The sequence below is a fragment of the Myodes glareolus genome, chromosome 6 (genome assembly GCF_982192425.1).
Source record: "Myodes glareolus chromosome 6, mMyoGla1.1, whole genome shotgun sequence".
In the NCBI taxonomy this organism is placed as follows: Eukaryota; Metazoa; Chordata; class Mammalia; order Rodentia; family Cricetidae; genus Myodes; species Myodes glareolus.
This window is the reverse complement of record NC_142031.1, coordinates 110,452,327-110,477,072: the sequence shown is the minus strand read 5'-3', so window position 1 is coordinate 110,477,072 and position 24,746 is coordinate 110,452,327. Positions and strand designations below refer to the sequence as shown.

At 45.5% G+C, this 24,746-nt stretch overlaps 2 protein-coding genes and 1 long non-coding RNA gene across 6 annotated transcripts in view; 1 reads left to right on the top strand and 2 right to left on the bottom strand.

Annotated features, from left to right (window-relative positions):
• Spmip4 (sperm microtubule inner protein 4) overlaps positions 1–1,214 on the bottom strand; it is a 32,420-nt gene extending 31,206 nt beyond the window's left edge. For 3 of the 4 annotated variants that reach the window (XM_048440332.3, XM_048440333.3, XM_048440334.3), the window contains exon 1: positions 693–1,024. The gene's annotated coding sequence lies outside the window, so the exon portion shown is untranslated. Of the gene's footprint in view, positions 1–692; positions 1,025–1,195 lie in introns of those variants that run through there. The other variant, XM_085691079.2, reaches the window with a different exon arrangement.
• On the top strand, positions 979–1,944 carry LOC125404436 (uncharacterized). The gene is made up of 2 exons (XR_007233274.3): positions 979–1,075; positions 1,423–1,944. It is a non-coding gene; the product is annotated as an uncharacterized LOC125404436 (long non-coding RNA).
• Positions 1,945–20,624: 18,680 nt separating this feature from the next.
• Positions 20,625–24,149, bottom strand: Npvf (neuropeptide VF precursor). The gene is given in 4 exon segments (XM_048440140.3): positions 20,625–20,820; positions 20,822–20,869; positions 22,171–22,550; positions 23,979–24,149. Coding segments are annotated over 4 exon segments (609 nt in total). The 5' UTR covers positions 24,117–24,149; the 3' UTR covers positions 20,625–20,777.
• Between the last annotated feature and the right edge of the window lie 597 nt (positions 24,150–24,746).

The window sequence follows — 24,746 nt, the reverse complement described above, 5'->3', positions numbered from 1 at the left end:
AGTAAACAGAAATGAAAGATGAGGGTGCATTTGGTTTTGGAAGCTGTCTTAGTTATCATTACAATGACTTTGCCTTAGATAGGAAAGGAAACATTGATACACAAAAATCAGTGGCTTGCTTGCTGCCTGTGAGGGTCTGTGGACTCTGTCAAACCTGCAATCCTCAGCAACTTCTGTAATAAAAGTAAACTTCGTGGAAATTAACTTCAAATGAAGCAAACCCGAAAAGTGGGAATGAACACATGGAGAACCTGTAACGAACCCCTACAATTCACTTCTTGCCTCAAATTTAACACTATTCAAGAACAATCAGCTGACTTTCTACCGTGGTGGCCTTTCTAAGGCGCCGGGAGCCTTCCTCTAAAGCTGCAGTTCTCAACCTGTGTTTCACAGGGGTCGCCTAAGACCCTCAAAAACCAGATATTTATGAGTCATAATAGCAGCAACGAAAATAATATTATGGTGGGGGGCGGTCATCACAACATGAGGAGCTGTATTAAAGGGTTATGGAATTAGGAAGGTTGAGAACCACTGCTCTAAAGGCGTTGTGGATTCGAGACAAGGACTCCTTCGTCGACAGCTAAAGCAGGTGGCCCCAGTGGAGGACACTGGGTTCCCCACAGCGCTGGAGCGAAGCCCGCCCCGTGGGAGGACCGGCGAGCCCGCTCAGTGCCACCAGAGGTCGCACGCACCTGACACATCTGCCCGGGAGCTCCGCCCGACCGCGCCACCCCTTCTTGTCACAGGAGCTGGCGGGTGTCCGCGGGGCGTGGAATTTCGCTGTCTTCCGCACCTGCGGGCCCCGGGAGCGTGCGGGCAGGTGCGGGGGAAGAAGGCCGGAGAGACGCGGGCTGGCCGGGGGCGGGGTTGAGGCTGCCTGTGACGGCGACGGTGACCGCGCACTTAGGTAACACATCCTGAGGGTGGGGCACCCGGCAGCGGGCCCGGAGCGCAGGCCGAGGAGCGGCGGGAAGCTCCCTCGGGATGTTAGGCCGCCCTCCCGGAGGTCCCGGGCCACCAGGATCGGAAACGGGGGCCGGAAGTGAGACGAGAGGGCTTTGCGGCAAACGAGAAGGTGCGACAGCGGGCTTTTCCGCCCTCGCCCGGAGTCTTGGCGCCTTCAACCTCAGGCTCCGCCCCCAGTCTCAGACCCCGCCCCGGTCTCAGGCTCCGCCCCCAGCCTCTCCCTCTTTACCTAGGGCCGCGCCGCCTTTAACAGGCTTCATCCTCGCCCCTCCATCGTAGGCTCCGCCTACACGCCTGTCTCTCCACCTTCTCTGGGCCTGGCCTCCTTCAGCCCCGCCCCCTCCGCGCCTCGGCTTCCAAGGCTTCACCCCAGCCCCGGCCCTCAGGCCTCAGGCGGACTCCAGGCGCCCTCTGGTGGCGTCTGCCTGACAATCCTCCTTTCCTTCCTGCACTGAGGTCTACTAGGACTCCGTCTACAATCGTCCTAGAGCTTCTGATGTGCTTTCTCAGTCCGAGCTGAGCAGAAGCTCCGGCCCTGGGGAGGAGAGCCGGGAGGTCTTGGGGTGAGGAACACTGATATAGTCCATTTGCAGTGGGAGCTGTGGTTTAAGATCTTCAGAGTTACCCGAGGCGCTAGGTGCCCCTTCTCCTAGGGCGGCTGACTCAGCCCATCTCACAGCTCGGAAGAGTTGCAGAGCTCCTTCCTGGAAGCCCGCTGAGCGCGCCATCAAAGAACCGGGCAGACAGGCTAAAGGCTCAAATTATGGATAGGGTTCTTGTCCTAAACCAACAGGGTGGGGAATTTGGGACATGAGCAAGTTCTGGTCGATGGAAGAGAGGGGGAAGTTTCTCGACATCAAGGGAATTTAAAAACCATGTATCGTCTTGCTTCAAATCTGTACGCCAGCCCTGTTTGGGTTTTCTCAACGCCGCCATTGCTTTCCGTAAAACTGAGTATTAAAAACGACTTTGTTTTCACCGCGTTTGAATCTATTTTTATTTCCATCCCTGTCTAGCTCCAAGGTGGGATCCGTGGGATTATACGAGCTGAGCCCTGAGCCTCTTCTATTTTCCTGACCACGGGCTGAATGGGAAGGTGGAATATGGAGACAGTTTATCTGCCTGTCTCAAAGGCCCAGTTCCTCCTGCATTTCCTCAGTTCTGGCTGCAACTTTGAGAGGAACTAAAAAAACACAAAACAGTAAACAAAACAAACTGGAGTGGTGGTGTGCACACCTGTAATCCCGCCCATAGGTGGACCACGAGTCTCAGGAAGTTCAAGGTTAGCTGCAGTGACTTTGAGGCTGACCTGGACTGCATTAAGACCCTGTCCAAGAAAGAGAAAGGGGAGGTCGGAATAAAGATGCCAACCAGACTTCGGTTTCTGAGTTTGGGCCTTTGACAAACAACCTGAAAGAAACCGAAGGCAGAAAGGTGACATTTTGGCAGTGGGGACTGAAACTGAGGCAAGAATGGATTCCTCTGGAACTGTAAGCAAGCCCCCAATTAGATGCTCGCTTTCTTAAACCGCCTTTGTTGTGATGTCCCTTCAGAGCAAGAGAACAAGGCCTCCCCCCCCCCCCCCCCCCCCCCCCCCCCCGCCCCCGACCTGGAAGACTAGACCCTGCTGGAGATGGGGTGGTGGGTGAGGGAAAGTTGGCTTTGACAGTCACCCATCGGTTTCGTTTTTCTGATGGAACTCCATCCTGATCTTTTAATATTTTGCAGATCCTCTGCGTAGGACCTCCCACTTAACTCCCTGTCTGCCCATCTCGTTCCATGTCCCCGTCTGAATTACTCTTTTCCCTTGCTCTTGACAAAACGCCTGCCAGGGTTTCAGAGGGCAGCTCCCAGCAGGGACGACAGTGGCTGAAGACTCTGTCTGAGGTGGAGAGAGCCCGAGGGCCACTCGTTCACGTCCCAGGTGGATCAGCAAGCAGAGAACAGGACCCAAAGCAGCCCTGAGTGTACTAACCCGCAAGACCTGCCCTGGGTGGTCTACATTTGCCAGCTAGGCCCTTGTCCCAAAGGTTACATAAAGTCCCAAAACAGTGCCACCAGCTGAGGATCAAACACTCAGAAACAGAGCCTGTTGGGGGCCATTGCACATTTGCATCATAACACCAGCCTTCTAGTACTTTCCATATTCAGTTTCTCTGAGTTGGGCTTTGGTTTCATTTAGTCATGGCTTGAGTGTTCCTAGGAAGAAATTGGACCTGATAGACGAGTGAGATATATTTGATGAAGATTCATCGTTGGTTCATACCTGTGGATGGTGGTGGCACTAGCGAAGTTGTGGCAACTCTAGGTTTAATGTATGATAAATATAATTTTAAAAGGGGAAATAATGCATAGTCGGTTCACCAGAGGAAGCTGGCATATAATTCCCTTCCAAGAATGAAAGAGAAAGTTCATTAGGAGAAAGGGCCTTGAGGTCATGCTGCAGCCTCAATCTGGGAGAACATTCAAAAGAATATATCAGCGTTTGAAATGGATGGACTGAAGCCTCTCTTTCAAACCTGGAGGGAAAACTCATTGAGAGAGAACAAAAGCCAGGAGGCAAAAAAAAAAACCACCATCCAGAAGATGACTGTGTAGGTGTGGATGCACAGACTCAGGCCAGAGCAGTCTCCAGAGAAATCCTAAACGAGAGACATACCCAGCTTCTATAACCTGTCAGGGTAACTGGACCTTTTACATCATGTGACTTAGTTCAACATCACACACGTGACAGTGACTTCTATAACCTGTCAGGGTAGCCGGGCAATCTACATCATGTGACTTAGTTCAACATCACACACGTGACAGTGACTTCTATAACCTGTCAGGGTATCTGGGCAATCTGCATCATGTGACTTAGCTCAACATCACACATGTGACAGTAAGAATGGGAGAGTCAGATACTGATTAGGGGCATAAACTAGGAGCTGTAAAAGCACAGCAAGCATGGCACAGCACGGCACAGCACGGCACAGCACGGCACAGCACAGCACAACACGGCATAGCACAGCACAGCACAGCACAATATAGCACGGCACAGCACAGCACAACACGGCATGGCACAGCACAGCACAGCACAACACGGCATGGCACGACATAGCACAGCTCTTTGCTTTCTGTTGGGGAATAGAATGGCAAGGGTGATGATCTGATCCCCCCAGCCCAGGCCGAGGGATTTGTCTCTTAAGAACAATCACTGTTTTAAAGGGGCAAGCCTCTAGCAATATGGCTATAACCTCCAGGTTGTAGTATATTTAAATTTTTATTTTAATTCAAATGAGTATAAAGGGTAGAGAAATGTAATTTTAAAAAATGTATTTATTTTTATTTTATGTACATTGGTATTTTGCCTGCAGGTAATGCTTGTGTGAGGGCAACAGATCCCCTGGAACAGAAGTTACAGACAGCTCTGAGCAGCCGTGTGGGTACTGGGAAATGAACCTGGGTCTTCTGGAAGAGCAGTCAGTGCTCCTAACCGCTGAGCCATCTCTGCAGCCCTGAGAAATGTAATTATTTTTACCATTGAGTTTCTCAACTAAAATTTTGAGGAAAGGGACACAGTCTTATCTTTTCAAAACAGCTGTTCTTTGGCAATGCCTCTCCTCTGAAAGGCTGTCAGAGTCAATATCAGGATTCACTTGGCATGTTTGACCAGCACTCTTGATCCCTAATACCTGTGGTTTAACTCATTCGCCTCAGCCAACAGGTAATGTGTGTGACCTACACCAGCATAAGTGACCTGCTCACGGCTAGTCACAGTGACTGGATGCTTAGATATGCAATGACTGCTGATGTCATTACCATCCTTTCGTCACCTTTCGGCTTCAGACAGTTTGATCTCTTGCTAATTTTCCTATCCTAGCAGTCCTTCACACAGGGAAGGCAAAATTTAGGAAGGGAAAGAAATATGCCTAGAGTATTGTATCTGGGTTGACAAAAATTCCAGATCATGATGAGACCATTTATCTTCACTTACAGAATTTTCAGGACATATATAATAATTTAAAGATTGAATTATAGCCTATAACCTTTCTTTTAAATCTTGTACAGACCTTTAACAAAGCGGCATTTGGAAAATGAATTAAGTTCTAGAGGGAACTTCTTGGCAGGTGGGAATATTTCTTAAATGAAGAAAAACTGGATCTCATTCCTTGCCTAGAAGATGTAAAGCCCCTGTCAGTGCTTTTTAAAAATTTACATTTAAAAGCTGAACTTTTGCACCTCATTGGTGTCGGGTGTGTGTCTCCTCACCAGGAGGACAAGTAGTGTGCCTGCCTAGTCTGCCCTGAAGATCACTCTGCGAACGAGGCAAACGCCTTTCCCTCCATTTGTGTCATTGAAGTTTAGTCATCCTCACCGCCATCCCCCTCTCTCATCCGCTCCCGGCTTCCGCTGAAACCTTTCTTCTCCCCATCAAGTCTTACCCTTCTGGAGCACAGGCAACTTGTCAGTGCCTACATCACTGAAGAAAGTGGCATCCCCTCTCCCACCCAACCACCAATTGCCAGGAGTCCCCTGGGGAGTAGCGTGGCCTCATGAGCCCCTTTGAATGACTTTTTAAAAAAATGTATGTATGTATGTATGTATGTATGTATGTATGTATGTATGTATGTATGTGTGTATGTATGTATGTATGTATGTGTGTGTATGTATGTATGTATTTATTATATACAGTGCTCTTTGTCTGCATGGGACTGCACTCCAGAAGAAGGCACCAGATCTCATTACAGATGGTTGTGAGCCACCATGTGATTTCTGCGAATTGAACTCAGGACTTCTAGAAGGGCAGGCAGTGCTCTTAACCTCCGAGCCATCTCTCCAGCCTCTTGAATGATTTCTTTTTTTTTCTTTTTCTTTTTTTTAAATTTATTTATTTGTTTATAAAAATTTCCACTTCCTCCCCTCCTCACCATACCCTCCCACTCCCCCCACTCCCTCTCCTCCTCCCTCTCCAGTCCTAAGAGCAGTCAGGGTTTCCTGCCCTGTGGAAAGTTCAAGTTCCTCCCCTCTCTCTCCAGGTCTAGGAAGGTGAACATCCAAACAGACTAGGATCCCAAAAAGCCAGTATGTGCAGACAAAACAAGACCCAGTGCCATTGTCAATGGCTTCTCAGTCAGCCCCCATGTCAGCCACATTCAGAGACTCCGGTTTGATCACATGCTCGTTCAGTCCCAGTCCAGCTGGCCTTGGTGAGCTCTCATTCGATCAGTCCCCTTGTATCAGAGGGTGAACGCACCCCTCGCGGTCCTGATTTCCTTTTTCATGTTTGAATGATTTCTTAATGAGAATATTTTTCTCTTGAGTAGTTGTTTTAGTCCATTTTTGTTATACTGAATATAACAGACTGGGTAGTTCTGTTTGTTTGTTTACTTCTGAAACGTCGTCTCTTTGTACTCTTGGCTGTCCTGGAGATCTCCTTATCGTGTCCTAAGACTCACAGAGATCCACCTGCCACTAATTTCTGAGTGCTGGGGTTAAAGGCCTGTGCCACTATGCCCAGCTGACTGGCTAATTTTTAAAGACTAGAAAGAACCCAATTTAGATTCTATATGTAAGAGTTCTTGCCATGTTTTATTTTCTGTCTGTCTGGCTTCATTCACCATAATATCTGAAGTTTGTTTTTCAAGACAGGATTCTCTGTGTAACCCCTGACTGTCCTGGAATTCATTCTGTAGCCAGGCCGGCCTCGAACTCAGAGATCCATAAGCCTCTACCTCCCGAGTGCTGGGATTAAAGGCATGTGGCACCACCACCTGGCACATTGTTGATATTTTAACATAGAAAGAACCTTGCTTGTGCTCAGGGGGTGCTAGCCTGAATTAGGCACTCTGGCTTTTCTGGAGAATGTGCTAGACTCAGAGGGACGTTCACCTTCACCTCCTATGATCTGTTAAATGGAGGAGACTATATACTAGTTTAAAGTTTAGAAGCCCCTAAGACGGCCAACATAGCATTGCATATGCAGGGTGCTGCGCACACAGGAAGACCTAAAGACCTTTTTGATGTAATGGAGACTGCAGCTTAAGAATTTAAAGTTGGTAACAAATAGATGTGGAACATCTTCTGCCCCCCAGTGGTTAAAAGTAATTTTGCAATGTTGCCTCCACTTCATTGTTTCAAATTACAAAGGGAAAAGACACAATTATTTTTGAAAGTGTGAAATCTGTGTGATGCATTGCCATAGCTAATTACTTTTATTGCATATTTTACAAAGGAGGAACAATAAATTCTGCTTTATTAACCACACTGTACCAGTGCCTAGAAATCTGGGCAAGAAGTAAAATCAATTTTGTGATATTTTTCCTTCAGGATTAAAATAATGTTTTTCGGTTTCTACAAAGAGAATGTTAATTTGACATCAATCTAGTTATAATTTAGTTCCATTCCTGATTCGAATAGTGATTTTCCTATTTGGCTCCTTTCATATTTCAGTTCCTGGATTGAGGATGAGGATATGGGTAATAATTCTTGCTGTTTCCTTAGCTGCATTTAGGATTATAGGCATCACATTCATTGTGTGCCACGAGGGGAAAATGCCAGGATGCATTCTGTATGGAATGTTCTCGTTAGTTGTCTTTGGGCATCTTTTGGCTGGTTGTTAATGCAGAGTCTCAGGTATCAAGCACAAAGTTTTTAATTTTAATTGACTTCAACATGAAGCAGATGGGAAGTAAAGCAATGAACCTTTGGGCAGAATGAGGACGAGTTCTCAAGTTCAAGGGAGAGTGTTGTGAAATGATACATGAGCGATCATGGCTTTCATTTCTTAAGGGAATTGAACTAATCAGACTCCTCACTGTCATTGGCCATTCTGAAGGGTCTCCTCACAGCCAACTGCTCCCAGAAAGCTGTGCTCTCTCGGGTATTTCCACGCCGGCCATGAGCTGGGACCCATGTCAGCTGAGTATGTCAAGAGCCATGAGTGACTAGAAGGGGAGAGAAAATATTGAGAGCATAGCCTCCTTGGAGACATGCTTAAAGACAGTGAAAGGAAAATGTTTAGGTGGAAAGTTCTAACATTTTTGGATGATGGCAGATAATAGAGTCCAGGCCTTTTGAAAACCATCAGCCTTGTTGTTTTCATGGGATGATTGTTTGTTTGTTAGTTTTTTAAATTTTTTTTGCATACGCTCTTATTGTATCAGCATGCATGTAAAGAATAGAATCAGACTCCAGAAAAAGACTGTTGAAATATACTAATTGTAAACTTATAGGAGGTTAAGATGATAAATGTTATGTTATATGAATATTTTTCACAATAAAAATTTATTTCAAAAGGTAAGCAAAATCTTCGCACTTTATTTATTTATTTGTTTGTTTATTTATTCATTTATTTATTTTATATACTCTGCCTGCATGTGTGCCTGCAGGCCAGAAGAGGGCACCAGATCTCATTACAGATGGTTGTGAGCCACCATGAATTTGCTGGGAATTGAACTCAGGACCTCTGGAAGAGCAGCCAGTGCTTTTAATCTACGAACCAGCTCTCCAGCCCCCAGAAACTCCCTCAATTTAAAGAACACAACAGTGAATGAAACATACACCATCTGATAAGCATTCCAGATGCTGCATCAGTTAATAAATGGGAAGTTGATGTGGACTGGGAATAATGAAGAGGGACTGGTGCTTGCGGGGTACTCCTTCCTAACTGAATCCTCCTGAACTTAGAGCTACAGCCGTCCATCTGTGGGAAGCTGTGGGGACGTCTACTACAGTTCATGCTGGACAGTCAGGGCGCGCTGCTGACTTACTTTAATTGCTTTAATGTCTTGTTCCATTTCCTGAATAAGATCTGTGATAGACTGCAAATCGTCAGAGGAGCACAAGACCTCTGTAGGTAAAATGCACCTCTGGCCACCGCTCCCCAGTTCCACTTGATGGTTGTCACTGAGATTTCCTGTACCTCTCTGGCCCAGCTCTCCTGCTGAAGCATTAAGGGATGTTTGAGTTCATCAACCAGAGAGCCCTTTGGGAGCTGGGAGACAGCTTAGTTGGTAAAGTGCTTGCCTTGCAGACATAAGGACTTGAATTTCACGGTAGCCCACTTGTCATCTTGGTGTCAAGGGTGGAGAAACAAGTGCATCACTGGGGTTTAACCTCCCTGATGAGTTTCTTAAAAAAGAAAAAGAAAAGAAAAGAAAAAAACAAACAAAAAACAGCACCCGAGGCCTTTACATGCTTATGTACATGTACATGAGCATGTATACCTGTACACACACACACACACATATGAATGTGTGTGTACTTATTTACAGATAGACATGTATCCTCAAACACTTTGTCTGTTGAAGAGCAAAAAAGTATTGTTTGCTCCTTGATGGCCTAAGGTATCAGTGGTCCCCTCCTGCTTCTGTGATGCCGTACCCCTTGCCTCTTATTCCTGATGAGGTGGGTACTCCTTTCCTCTACAGTTAGATGCCTTAGGGAAGAGAGAGAGCAACATTTCCCCACAATCTGTAGTCCATCCCCTCCTTTCCTCCCTCCTGCTCCGCTCCTTCCCTTCTTTCCTCTCTCCCTTTTCTCCCTCCCTTCCACATCTGTGTGTGGTGTTTTGAAACATTAAGGATTTAGTCCTGGGCTTTTGTATTTTTTCGTATCGGTGCTTAATTCAGCAGATGTTTTCTGCATGCTTAATATGTCAGAGAGCTGGAGGGCCTGCCATTGCATGCTGGTGGACAGGGCAGTGGATGGAGGAAAGAGTGTGACCTTTAAGGTAGGTTGATATCAGTTGTCTCCTGTTTATTCAGACCATTCTTTTTAAGGCCTGTTCTTGTGTACAGAAATTAGCATTGACAGACTAGCGCTAAATGTTAAAACAGATATAATCACTATAACAATAAAGAGTCACAAGTTTTAGGAAGGAATAATTAAGTGGTTCCTAATAAGGAACTTTTTGGACCTCCGGGGAACGTTTGTTAGTGTCTAGAGACATTTTGATTTGTCGCAATTGTAGAGTGGTCCCATTGGTATGTAGTAGGCGCCACTATAGATAGAAACTATTGGTATTGCCGGACAACCTGCCATGCACAAATAGTCCCCAACCAAACTCAATGGCTCGCTGTTGTCTAGTGAATGAGACAATTAAAATGGGCTGCGTGTTTTATGCAGCAAGGAACTGAGCTTACAGAGGTTGCCCATCTGACAGCCATGTCTCGCCTTTTTCTCTCACAGTAATAAAGGTTGGGTAGGGACTTATCCCAGAGTGGAAGGCCTGCAATATTTCCTGTTTGCAGATGAGAGCGGCTGTTTGCACAAAAGGAGAAACCACTGGTTAGTGCTTGAAGAAAAGTTTCTCTGAAATAGAGAATTCCTTTGCCTTTGCTCTGTTTGTGCTCCTCAGGAAGAGGCCTAGTCACTTGCTGAGGCCCAGTGGAGGGAAAGACAGAGATTGGATTCCCTGGTGATAGCATAGAGTTCTCACACTGTGAGAGGTAGTTATATTGCAAGTTTGAATTACTATGCCTAAGAGATCCATGAAACAAAAATGCCTCTGATCGGCAAGCCCCTTTGTAGTGATATTTTGTTTGTGTTTTAACAAATAAAGCTTGCCTGAAAGTCTCAGCCACTAGAGGCCAGGCAGTGACGGCATACACTTTAGTCCCAGCATTTGGGAGACAGAGACAGACAGACCTCTATTAGTTCAAGGCCACCCTGGGCTACAGGAAATTGATCAAGTCTAAAAGAAAAACAGGGCTCACACAAAGGTGATCACTTGGAATCACACGCCTTTAATCTCAGTACTAGGGAGGTGGAGACAGGAGTGGTATGGCTGGGCAGAGAGAGGAATGCAAGACGGAAGGAGACAGGAATTCTATGTAGTCTTAGGAGTCTGACTCTGGGTTTTTATTATTAATTCCAATTATAACTCGTGCTACACCCCTTGCTTAAGGACAGACAGTTCCTGAAATGCTGGAGGCTATTACAGGAGATAACAAGTCAGGTGTTGGTTTTTCACTCCACTAAACAAGTTTATTTGACCCATCTGCGCTGGATGTATTTGGTCACATGTGGGCGGTTGGTTCACAGGCACGAAATACACCAGGATGTATGCTTGCTTCTGATCCGGCCTGATGGGAAATACTTAAGCTGCTGCAAAACTTGATTTGGGGCCATTTTTTTCTGGGGAAACAGATAGACCCTGGCCAGAACCCATCCACCTGGCCAGTATCTAATTAAAGCTTGCTACAAATTTGGCTTTAAATCATGATAGTGGCCTTATTTTCTACCAGTGGGATTAATAGCACCAGTTCAGGACTTTTTTTTCATACATTTTTGTGTTCTTGGTTAGAACAGTATTATTTAGGTTTTCTGTTGCATGCTCCTGTATCCAAATTTGACCTGTCTCCAGGAATTTTGGTTGTAGGAAACAGTCTTTCCTGATGAAGGAATTTACACAGACACAGGTACAGAAGCCAGAGTTTTCAGAAACTAGCTTACAGTTTGGTTCACCCACTATGCAGTGTGAAAACTTCCTGTGATAACTTCTAAAGGAGGGGGCCCATGTGATGTCCCAAGCACATCTTTAAGAAGGTAAAAAAAAAGCACACGGGTCATAGGAGCCAGGATGTTCACTTTCTGGCCTATTCCATTTCCTTGGTCACGGTTAGGTGAGCACCGGTCTTTCATTTTTCGCATGAGAAATTGCCCAGGATCAGGACGCTTTTTCCTTTTTTTTTCCTATTTTCTGAGGTCATTGTCATAGTATGATGTATGGAATGTGGTGCTGAGGCCACGCAGAAAAGTCACTTCTGTGAAGATCATCGCTGTATCAGATGGGCCAGCTTTTCCTGAAGCCCTCTACTCCCTTCCCTTCCCTGGCTGGCGGGGTTGTGGGGAGGCTCCAATCCAGGTAGGTTCCCCAGGGAAGGGAAGTGCTGGGAGAGAGAGAGAGAGAGAGAGAGAGAGAGAGAGAGAGAGAGAGAGAGAGACAGATAGGGAGGGGGGAGGGAGGGAGGGAGAGAGAGAGAGAGAGAGACAGATAGGGAGGGGGGAGGGAGGCAGGGAGGGAGAGAGAGAGAGAGAGAGAGAGAGAGAGAGAGAGAGAGAGAGAGAGAGAGCGAGCCTTTACTATGTTTTTTCTGCTGTAAAAAGCCAGTGTTTTGAGGAAATCCAGGCTGGACCATTTGAGAGATTGTGAATATTTAGGAATCACCTCTTCAAACATCAACCATCTATAAACTGAATTAGATGCTCACTTACTCTAGAAGAAGAATCTGTTGCCATGTTTCTTTTTGGGATCAAAATCTTTCCTGATAGGGCTGGAGAGAAGGTGCAGTGGTTATGAGCGCTTGTTCTTGCAGAGGGTCCGGGTTCTTCTGATCTCCACGGGTAACAGGGATGCACAAGGCACACATACATACAACCAGAGCACTCATACTTAAAACAAAAAGATCTCCAAGAACTCTGAACTCTCCAGGAAAATCTTTATTGAGGAAATGTGTTTCCTGTGGTTTAGAGAAACAAAGGCTCCAAATGCTAAAGGCCTGGTGGTGGGGGGGTAGGGGTAGGAGGTAAGAGTCACCTTGAAATCCTGCCTAAGACGGAGGGTGAACAGGGCCTGGCAAGCTGCGGACTTCCGGAGAGAAAGTGACTCAAGTCCTTCCTACTCAGGGGTCCCGGAGGAGAAATAGGTGTGTATGAAGTGGGAATCCAGGCTCCAGGACTCTGCCCAGGGCAGCCTGGAATGGGATTATAGGAGACACTAGGGTTGCAGGCAAAGGTCTAGCCTCTGGTTTTGAGAATCCATCCAGCCTGCCCAGAACCATCTTCTCAGCCTGACTGAGAAGAAGCACAGAGGCTGGAAGGAAGCTGCTAGCTCACCCACACTGTGGTCTCCAAACTCAGGTCTCAAGAGGGCGAGGATGGGGTGAGGTGGCGGGGGTGATTAATAGACTCTGAATACCAGCTGAGGCACTAATTACCATAGGATCAAGGCATTGTATGTGTGTATGCATGCTTAGTTTTTCTATTTTGAGTCTCTTTTTTATTATACATAGAAAAATTATGGTTGAGTATATTTGTAGGGTACAATGAGATGTTATTGTTTTTTATTTATTTTTTATAATAAATCAAGTTAATTAAGTGTGGTGTATCTTTTACTTAGAAAGGTCAAAGAGGGCTGGAGAGATGGCTCAGTGGTTAAGAGAACTTGCTATTCTTCAGAGCACCCAGGTTCGATTCCCAGCACCTACATGGTGACCCAAAACAGTAACTCCACTTTCAGGGCATCTGATGTCCTCTTCTGGTCTCTGTCAGTGCCAGGCATGCTTGTGGTACACAGACATACATGTAAACACACATATAAAATAAAAAATAGTAGCGATGATGGCAGACAAATGCTGTGGGATATTTTTACTCTGTGTGAAAATGTATGGCTGTGATTGTAATAAAAACTGAATGGCCAGTAGCTAGAAAGAGGGTCGGCAGGACTTCAGGGGACAGAGAGGACTCTGGGAAGAAAGCCGGAGTCTCAAATCAGACATGGAGAGGAGACAGGAAGTGCAAGATGAAAGAGAGGTAATAACACATGGTAGAACATGGATTAAAAATATGGGTTAATTTAAGTTATAAGAGTTAATTGACACAAGCCTAAGCTAAAGGCCAAGCTTTCATTAATTAATAATAAGTCTCCGGGTCATTATTTGTGGACTGGCTGCCCAAAGATAGTTCGATAAGAAAACTTGCTACAGACTGACTTTTTTTGTTCTTTTCTTTTCTTTTCTTTCCTTTCTTTCTTTCTTTCTTCTTCTTTTTTTTCCTTGAGACAGGGTTTCTCAGTAGCTTTGGATTCTGTCCTGGAACCAACTTTTGTAGACCAAGTTGGCCTCAGACTCACAGAGACCTGCCTGCCTCTGCCTCCGGAGTGCTGGGATTAAAGGCATGCACCACCACCACCCGACTTTTTGTTCTTTTTTTAAGTTAAATTTTTTTTCATTTATTTAACATAGCAACCACAGTTTTCTTTCCCTCTACTCCTCCCATTCCATCTACCCACCTCCTGCCTCTCTACCTCCATCTACTCCTCTCTTCAGAAGGGGCCAGACCTCCCATGGGAGTCATTAAAGCATGGCACATCAAGTTGAGGCAGGACCAAGATTCTCCCCCTGCATCAAGGCTGGGCGAGACAACCCAGAATGGGGAACAGGTTCCAAAAAAGCCAGCTCATGCGCCAGGGACAAGTCCTGATCCCACTGTAGGAACCCCTAGCTTTTGGTTCAGAGTCCATGAGCTCCCATAAACTCAGGTCAGCTATCTCTGTGGGTTCCTCCATCATGATCTTGACCCCTCCCCCACCTTGCTCGTACAATCCCTGCTCCCTCTCGGCAACTGGACTCCAAGACTTGGCCCAGTGCTTGGCTGTGCATCTTTTCATCTGTTTCCATCAGTTACTGGATGAAGGCTCTCTGATGACAAGTAGATTACTCACCAGAAAAATGCCATAGCATTTAGGCACCCTCTCTATTATAGCTAGGAGTCTTAGTCTTAGTCTTGTGGATTCCTGGGAGTTTCCCTGGCATCAAGTTTCTCCCTAATCCCAAAATGGCCTCCTCTATCAAGATGTCTCTTTCTCCCTCTCCATTCTGCCCCCAACTCAACCAACCAAATCCCTCATGTTTCCATCCCCCATCCCCTTCTTTCCACCTCCCTCCCAGTTTACGCTGGAGATCTCATTTATTTCCCCTTCTCAGGGAAATCCATGTGTCCCTCTTAGAGTCCTACTTGTTACCTAGCTTCTCTGGGGCTATTGATTGTAGCTTGGTTATCCTTTGCTTTACATCTAATATCCACTTATGAGTGAGTACACACCATGTTTGTCTTTCTGGGTCTAGGGTACCTCATTCAGAATGATTTTTTTTTCCTAGTTCTATCCATTTGGCTAGAAATTTCAAGATGTCATTGCTTTTTACCATTGAGTAATACTTCATTGTGTAAATGTACCACATTTTCTTTGTCCATTCTTCGGTTGAGGGGCATCTAGGTTGTTTCCATGTTCTGGCTATTACAAATAATGGTGCTATGAACACAGTTGAGCAAATGTACTTGTGGTATGAATGTGCATCCTTTGGATATATGTCCAAGATTGGTATATCTGAGCCTTGAGGTAGATTGATAACCAATTTTCTGAAAAACCCCCATACTGATTTCCAAAGTGGCTGTACAAGTTTGCATTCCCACCAGCAATGGAGGAGTGTTTCCCTTACTCCATATCCTCTCCAACATAGGCTATCATTAGCATTTTTGATCTTAGCCATTCTGACAGGTGTAATCAGAGTCATTTTGATTTGCATTTCCCTGATAGTTGAACAATTCTTTAGGCGATTCTTGGCCATTTGATATTATTCTGTTGAGAATTCTCTGTTTAAGTCTGTACCCCATTTTAAATTGGATTATTTGGTATTTTGGTGTCTAGTTTCTTGAGTTCTTTATATGTTTTGGAGATCAGTCCTCTGTCTGATGTGGGGTTGGTGAATATCCTTTCCTATTCTGTAGGCTGCTATTTTGCCTTGTTGACTGTGTCCTTTGCCTTCAGAAGCTTTTCGGTTTCAGGAGGTCCCATGTATTCATTGCTCATCTCAGTCAGACTGATGGTTCTTAAGGAGCAAAGTCCACGGCATCTGGTAGATTTCCAGCCAGGGCCAGGGGACGGACACAGGTTTTTGTACACCTTCTTCTCCATCCTACTTCCTTGATGTAGTCGAACAGGAAAGTGCCAGGCCCTGAGTTTGTTTTTCAGTACCACAAAATAAAAAAGAATATACATAGAGGAACTGGGAATTGACTCTCACAGAAGTTCACAGGCCAAGTTTAAAGGAAGCAGAATAGGCTGTAATAATAAACAGGGGCCCAGGCTCAGAATTTTTGAGAATTTCAAGACAGTGAGAGCAGAGCATTTAGCCAACTCTATTTGTCACCTGTAGCTTTCTGGCCTGTTCTGAAAGCTGCTTGTTCTTTCCCAGGTTCAGCCTCGAAATAACCACACAGAAACTGTGTGGCTAAATCATTGCTTGGCCTATTAGCTCTAGCTTCTTATTGGCTAACTCTTACATAAGAATTTAGCCCATTTCTATTAACCCGTGTATTGTCTCATTTACCGGCTGAAGTTCTGGTGTCTGTCTCTGGCAGGGCTACATGGCATCTCTCTGACTCTGCCTCCTTTCTCCCAGCATTCCATTTAGTTTTCCCTGCCTAGCTCCTATAGCTTGCTATAGGTCCAAAGCAGTTCCTTTATTAACCAATGATATTCACAGCATACAGAGGGGAATCCCACATCCCTGGCCCGTGTGGCATGTTTGCTGTGGCTCTACTCCTATGCCATGCTCCTCATTACTGCTCTGGGCAGTGACCTTCTGCCTGGCTGCCTGAGATTGCTCTTGAAATCTCAGTGAAAGCTGCCATATCCCCATAGCTCCTGCATTCTGTGCACCCACAAAGTCAGCACAGTGTGGAAACTGCTCTGTCACCTGCCTGACGCTGTTGACTATGGCTGCAATCACGGAGTCCTTTCCTAGCTGAGAGGAGGGGACTGGATTCTAAGACACACTGGGCAGGGAGTCCAGGGAGGACCCTGTGCCTTTTCCTGACACAATTCTCCCTTGCAATGCCTCAAGGTCCATGGTGGGATGGGGCTTCAAGCCTTCATAGATACCCTTGAGGCCTTTCCTGTGTGTTCTGATAAAATGTTCCTTACTTCCTTTTCTCTGTATAAATCTCTCTCACACCCCAACACACACACACACACACACACACACACACACACACACACACACACACTACGACTCTGTTCCACAGCACCAGTTTCTGTACTAAACTGTTGCCTGTTACCGTAGCAAATCTCTGAGGCTGGTTCCTTTAAGAGTAAAAATGGCCACAGTTCTGGAGGTTACCTGGTATAAGCTCGGCTCTGGTGAGGACCAACTGAAAGGGAGGGAAGGCTTTATTCTGACTAACGGTTTCAGAGGGGTTAGCTGGTTCAGAGCTGGCTCTATTCATTCAGCTGGGGACAGGGAAACAGTGAGAGAAAGGGGCTGGAGGCGAGACACACCCTTCCCTTCCAAGACACAGCACCATGATAAACTAGGCCTCACTCCCTAAGGGCCATCAGGCTATGAACTCATTAATGGATGTCTTAGTTAGGGTTACTATTGCTGAGATGAAACACCAGGACCAAAAAACAAGTAGGAGAGGAAAGGGTTTCTTTGGCTCACACTCCCACATCACTGTTTATCATTGAAGGAAGTCAGGACAGGAACTCAAACAGGGCAGGAGCCTGGAGGCAGGAGCTGATGCAGAGGCCATGGCTTTCTTCTCAAGTTTTGCTCAGTCTGCTTGCTTGCTTTCTTCCTTCCTTCCTTCCTTCCTTCCTTCCTTCCTTCCTTCCTTCCTTTCTTTCTTTCTTTCTTTCTTTCTTTCTTTCTTTCTTTTCTCCCCCTCCCCACCTCACAAGGTTTCTCTGTGTAACAGCCCAGAGAGGCAGGTGGATCTCTATGAGTTCAAGGCCAGCCTGGTCTACAAAACGAGTTCCAGGACAGCTAAAGGTGTTACACAGAGAAACTCTGTCTTGAAAAACAAAACAAAGAAAATGCCTTACAGCTAGATCTTATGGAGGCATTTTCTTAATTTTGGTTCCCTCCTTTCAGATGACTCTACCTTGTGTCAGCTTGACACAAAACTATTCCTCACAGTGGATTAAGTCACTGATGAGCAGTGACTTACGATCCTCATGACGCCATCACTGCTCAAACATGAGTTTTGGGGGCACATTTTATATCAAAGCCGTAATGACATGCAATGGTGGGAGCCTGTTAGTGCAGGAGTGATCGAATTTTGAGACAGAAGTCAAGGAGGCAATCAGAAGTCTTGGGTCTGTGTGACCTAAAGTTATGAAGACTCACCCAGGAGTTTCATGACTATGTCTCTAAATGCCCTTTGGATGTGATACTCCAGTGACCTATGACCGCCCCCGGCCCCGCCAGGCTCAAGCTCAGATCTCCATACACTCACAATGGGGGCTAAGCCTCCAACACATGAACCCTTGAGGATCACATTCAAATCATTTCCAAACTTTAGCATCAAGCCTGGGACCCTGTGAAACTGCACAGGTTACAGGTCCATGAAGCCACTCTGGGGTGAGCAACAAAAGCCCGCAGACGGGAGACCTGGAGGGTCCCTGCTGTAGCTCCCTCTGCCTGGAAGCCAAGAGCCACGGTCTGAATAGCTTAGGCTTGTTTATGGGCTGGATATTTGGCAGTAGTTTTGGAGCGTTGTAGGAGATAATAGGGGTCATGACCTTTGGAAGGGGCAGGACTCATTTTCTATTGCTATGACAGCATCTTCAAACTGGGTGCCGTATTTTAAAAAGAGATGACTTAACCCACAGTTCTGGAGGCTCAAGAGCACAATGCTGTAATCTGCTCAGCCCTGATAAGGACTCGTGGAAGTGCGGGCACAGGAGAGAATGGCTATTGGGAAGAACGCAGTGAATCCAAGGAGGCTGCCCTGAGATCTGAGTGATGTGCTACACAAACAAGTAAAGTCGTCCAAGACACATGCGGGAGTAGACGTTAACCCGCAGGAAAGAGGGGTAACCGCTACGTTCTCAGATCATCCTGGCGCTCAGATTCAACATGGTGCTGTGTAGCAGGAAGGAGAATGGCAGCCTTTGGTCTCTCCAACCTCAGTGTTGTTCATGGGTCTCTCTCTCTCTCTCTCTCTCTCTCTCTCTCTCTCTCTCGCTCGCTCGCTCTCTCTCTCTCTCTCTCTCTTTCTCTCTCTCTCTGTGTCGTTGTAAGACTTCCGGGCAATTCCCTGGGACACGGAAGCGCCACAGAAACCTTTCCTGTTCTCCGGTGACCAGTGTGTGCACCACGTTTTTACTGGAAAGGTGCCCAGGCCTTTCTGGCAACACTAGGGTACAGGAGAACAAATGGGAAGCAGTAGGAAGAAAGCGAGTGGCATCTAGGCCCCCAGCTCGGCGACTTAGGCAGTGTGGAAGCCTGGTCCTGCTTCCTGAATAATTCACTGGAGACGCTGCAACCTCACACAGCTGGATGAGCACCTGGCACCCTGGATTCCCTTCACCCTCTGTCCACCGGAACATTCTGGAGAACAGGACAGACTGTTTCCCAGGTTACCATTTTTCCTCCCACCACACCGCCACTGAGGTAGTTTCCCATCAAATCAGAGGCTTACATCTTTAAATGAAGTGCTAAGGGATACATTAGAGTTGAGTTTCCGGATATAGATACAAGGGCATTAAACGTGTCCCCTATCGCGGTCTCCCTTTTATCCAGCTGTGATCTCAGGGTTCCTCTGTCCAATAAAATTACACAGAGAGCTAGCTGTCTGGCTTTTAATTCCAGTCTGTCACAGACTCCCTAACGGTGACACGGAGGAGAGAAATCATTTTAAAACACGTTCACAAGCGATTTGTTACTTGGTCCACTTCCTTGTCGATCATCAATTTTCCCCATGTTATCTGTCAGGTGATCCTTCTATTTAATTTTTATTTATTTATTTATTTATTTATTTATTTATTTATTATGTAAACAATATTCTGTCTGTGTGTGTGCCTGCAGGCCAGAAGAGGGCACCAGACCCCATTACAGATGGTTGTGAGCCACCATGTGGTTGCTGGGAATTGAACTCAGGACCTTTGGAAGAGCAGGCAATGCTCTTAACCTCTGAGCCATCTCTCCAGCCCCCTCTATTTAATTTTTTTAAGAAGTGTAATCATGCACATGATTTTTTTTGTGTGTGTCTAATTAGGAAGTTTCCTTTCATGCAGGAAGAATCCCCATGTCGTACAGAGATGTGTGTTTGTACAAGACATGTTTTTCCTTTTTCGAGTAGGATTTTCTCCGTGTGTGAGAGCAGCGAGGGAAGACGCAACCTCCTCTCATCTGTACTGCTTGCAATGCAGCCCAGGCTTGACCCCTGAGGGCGCCAGATTGTCTGATGGGGCTCTGCAGACCTGAGAGTATGGACTGCAGAAACAGACCCAGGGAGCTGAGCAGGGGCTCTGCCCAGGGGTGTCCTAGCCAGGCCTCATAGACTCAGGGGAGAACAGGAGCTGGCAGGGAGCCAAGGCTGATTGCATCTCTGCACTCTTGGGAGGTTTTTCTTCAAATGAATATAGAAAAGAGCCCCCCCTTCCGTAGCTCCATACCCATAATCCCAGCGGCTGGATGGCTGAGCTGGAGGTGGAGGTGGGTCTTGGAGAGTAAGCGCTCAGCTGGACTCATCAGGTTCCCACAGACCTACTGAGACAGAGGCAGGAAGTGCTCAATACTGGATGGGGGCATGGGGAGGAAGGGACATGCTCGAGATTTTATAATGTGTGGCCATGTAGGTCAGTTTCTCTCTCATTCTCTTCTCCCCCCTCCCTCTCTGTCTTCTTCTCCCTCTCCTCCCTCCTCTTCTACTTCCTCCCTCCCTTCCTCCCTTCTCTTCTCCTCCCTTCCTTGCTCCCTCCCTCTCCTCCTCCAACCCTCCTTCCCTCTCTCTTCTCTCCTTTTCTTCTTCCCTCCCTTTTTCTTCATCCCTCCTTTCCTACTTCCTTCCCTCCCTCCTTTTCTCCCCTCCCTCCTTCCCTCCCTCCCTCCCTCCCTCCCTTTCTCTCTTCCTCCTTCCCTCCCTCCCTCTCATTAGACAGAAGCATCTTTATTTGCAATATTGTTTTATTCTGATAAAAGTTACTTCAACTTTACATTACAAATATTCTTGACTTAGTTGATAACCGTCAGCATAACCTGTACTGACAGGAAAAATCGGCGCTCTTCCTTGTCAACACCACAGAGCTGCTTAGGCTACAGTCACAACTTCATAGCATCTTGAAGGATGGGGTCCAGGTTTCTATTTCTCGTGTTTCCCTTCTGCATCATCTGTTGCCGTGAATGCTTGTCTCCTTAAATATAACAGGAGAGAGTGTTCTCATCTATCAGAGCACTAGCAAGCAATGTACATAAAGATACAGCCTGTCCTGGGTGTGCAGGTACACTAGTCTCAACAGTTGAGAGCCGGGGTCAGGAGGATCTCTGTGAGTTCGAGCCCAGTGCGGTCTCTAGCCAGTTCCAGGCCAGTCAGATCTACACCGTGAGATGACGTCTCAAAGGAGAAAGCAGTTTTAGGATTACTTAGTTATGCTTTAGCTGTAGTGGATTGCGGTTGAAATGAATGAGATCCTGGTGGATTTTGAATTTGTGATGGGCTCTTATCATTGACTTGGCTGTCCAAGTCTATCTCGTATTATAACCCAGGGCTTCAGCAAAAATGACAGTAATTCTCCATCTCCCATGACTGAGGCCCCAACCCACGTCTGGGCCCCATTTGTCTGTGTTTTGTTCACTCTCTACCCTCTGCCCTTGTCCCGATCTCTTCCCTTGCTTTTGATCCTGCAAAAGGGATCCCAGCTCTCTCTGGCCCATCTTGCTTCAGGGTCTTCACTTAACGCTCAGCCTTCAGCCTGGAAATGACCTCTCTCCTCCCCACAGTCTGCACATTCAGAGGCACGGGATTCCCTCCCACAGATGCACCTCCATAATGCCGCTCTTAAAACAGTCATTCACTCTCTCCAATCCCCAAGGCTTGCTAGGGGCAGTCACAGGTTTAGGCCCTAGGAATATGGCAGCAGATAAGATGATGGGATTTATAGAAATGCAAGTCTATTCAAGGTAACTGATCTTAAACATCGAAGTCAGAAGGCAGTAAGAATGGTCATAGGAGGATTCATTTATAAAAGGAGATTCAGAGCACCTGCCTGGCCAGCATGGTGGCAGCTCCATGGCAGAGCACCTGCCTGGCATCCATAAGGCCCACATTCCAGCTCCCACACCATCCCAATGTACTTGGGGGGAAAAAATCCCTGCACTTGCCATTTGATGGTGGTGTCTTCTGGGGAACAATGGTCTCACATGGGACTTTTATTTTAGAGAGCTGGAACATTGAACAATATGTCAGAGCCTAAATCTGCAGTCCTGTCATTGCACGCACTTAATGTGTGGCTTACAGAGTTGCCAGCCTGATGGCAACATGTGACAGGTCTTCCTACACCTGCCCTTGAAGAGCTCAGGATGTATGGGTGTTTGTTTACTTGGGATGTTGCCTTTGTCCCTCTGAGAAGCTGGCTTTCTTAGCACTCCGCTGTGACAGTATGAGATACTCATCCGGTTCTCTGACCATGGAGCTGACCAGTGTTCCTACACTTACCTCGGTTGCTTCCCACCAGGACTCTGGATTTCTTGATGCTGGCAAGTCATGGCATGGAGCAGCTCACTGGCAGCCAGTGGATGCAAGGATCTCTGTAGCCAGCCACTCAGTGTCTTGGGGATGCTTCGAGCTGTTGTTCTCCCAAATCTTTGGGGCAGGCTGGGAACACGGTTCAAGGTTCCTGCCTCCATGTTGGCCCATGACCTGGGGCTTCTCCCCTCTTCCATGGTCCTCCCAAATCTCAGGGGCAGGTTGGCTGCCGAGTGGGGCACTTTGTTGGCAGGGGCTGGACTCATCTTAATAACATTCTTTGCCCCCGAATCTTTTAGTTCTTGAAAATTGACACTTCTTTCCTTCCCCCCTTTTGGGATTCCTCTAGGCTATAATTAGAAACGGCAATTAAAATAATTTATTATTATTACAAGCCATAGATTAAATCCTAAATTAACTTAAATCCAGACTTTAATCTGCAGACTTGCTGTAGCTATAAACAAAGTTTGTGTTCCTATATGCAGAATTTTTAAATAAATAATTTGTATTAAGCTTCTTAAAGCAATCTAGTTTCTCTGTCCCTTGACTATTGTAAGACAACTATAAAATATTAATAAAAATATACATAGTGAGAGCAGCAGTATGTTCAAGCAGCAAGAATATAATGAAGTATTGAAATGAGGTGAACATTTATTTTATTGCAGTTATTTTCTTCCAGGTTTTTGATTCATATTGTTTATGGAATATTTTATATGTTTATATTATGACTTTGGAGAACACTATTCCCTTTACAGGCCATGTGTTTCGCCTCTCTCTTTAAAGGTCAAATGACACACAGAATTGTATCTAGCCTGGCCAGAGCCTGACTCTAGGCAGTCCCATTGAGTTTCTTTCTCTACTCTGTCATATTCCAAGTTCCACTCTAAAACCATGTTTCAAAAAACCAGTTGCATTTTAATTAGACTACAAATTACATTTTTAGTGACAAGTCCAACTTTGTGTGTGAGTTACTGTATGTCCAGGAAACCTACTCATTGGGCTCAGAAAAAAAGTGCAGTGAATATTTAGTCAGACTTAATTTTACCTTTAACATTGAACCACATTAAAGAATTAATAATTACTTTCTGCTTGTAACCTGAGTGATAATACTAACCAGAAGCTTTGCAGAATATAGAAACACTGAGAATAAATATGACCTGTAGTTTCCTGATGCAGGGAAGGACGGCTTAACTAGATTTAAAGATCCCACAAACTTACCAGCTTGTAATTGCTAAGGAGAAAACACAAGTGCTGTGCTTGTCATGCAAGCTTCCAGGTGGGATGCATCCAGATCTTATTTCTAAAGCTCTCTGTTACAAGCATGCATCTTTGAGTCAACTGATATGGATCGATTCACCTTTTCCTTGCTAAGTATCCCACGCTGGGTTCAGTACACTTGTCATTGGAGAGAGGTCAGGTTGATCGCTATTGTGCTGAATTTTACAAAGTGACATCATATATTGTCACAGAAAAGCTGAAGTGTGACAGAAAGCCCAAATCAAAATAAAACAAATCATAAACTTTTTTTTTTTTGCTTACTCTCTGCAAAAGCATTAGGTTCAGGACAAATAGTGTGTGCATGTACATATGTACAGAATGTCATTTATATTAGTGTGTATACATAGAATGCCAGTTACATTAGTGTGTGTGTATAGATTGTCAGTTATATTAGTGTGTTTATAGAATGTCAGTTATGTTGGTGTGCACATATAGAATATCAGTTATATTAGTGTTGATGTTTATAATGTTCATTATATTAGGTAGATTTTAAGACTTACCTGGGGATATTTGTCATCCTTTTCTTGGCTGTGAAAATGGGGCATCATTAATTCATCTGTACAGAAGATGTTTGGTGTTAGTAAGCTTAGAGTGGCTAAAGTCAATAAGATGAATCGTTTTGATGAAATAATTTCCATTTTGTCTAAATCCAAAATTGAGTTAGTCTGTTCAGCCTGGTGCCTATGAGCCTATGAGAAGGGGACTACGGTGTTTTTATACTGGAACAGATGAATTCCACACATTGCAAGTAGTAATATTAATTAGAGTGTGTAACTAAAATATGCATGTAAGGAATGTGCTTAATTCATTCTAGGGGGACAGCAATGTTTGTGTTTGCAAATCCATTGACTTTGAAAAGAATTTTCCTCATTATGAAGGCCCTCCTAATTAGGTAAGATTGGGGCAACAGTCATTAGGATTCCAAACAAACAGGATGTTTTATTTCTCTGAGCTTAAACAAGAAATCTTTTGTTTTTGATGCCTTTGTTAGTTTTTGAGCGATTCTTTAAAAGGAAAAGAAAAAGGATTCAATACATGCAAGCTGCACTTTAAAAGCATTCGGACAAAAGAGTTAGGCATAATGTTTTCAAAATGTCAAATAAAATTAAGAATGTGAAAAAAATTGTAAGCCACATAGTACCCCACGAATTAATTATTTTTGTTAAATGTTGTTCCGTTATTACAAAGTTTCAAGAGTAAATGTCAGCTGTCAGGAGGATGGGCAGCAGAGAAAATGTTCAGTAGGCGTTCTGGGAGGCCATTCAGCC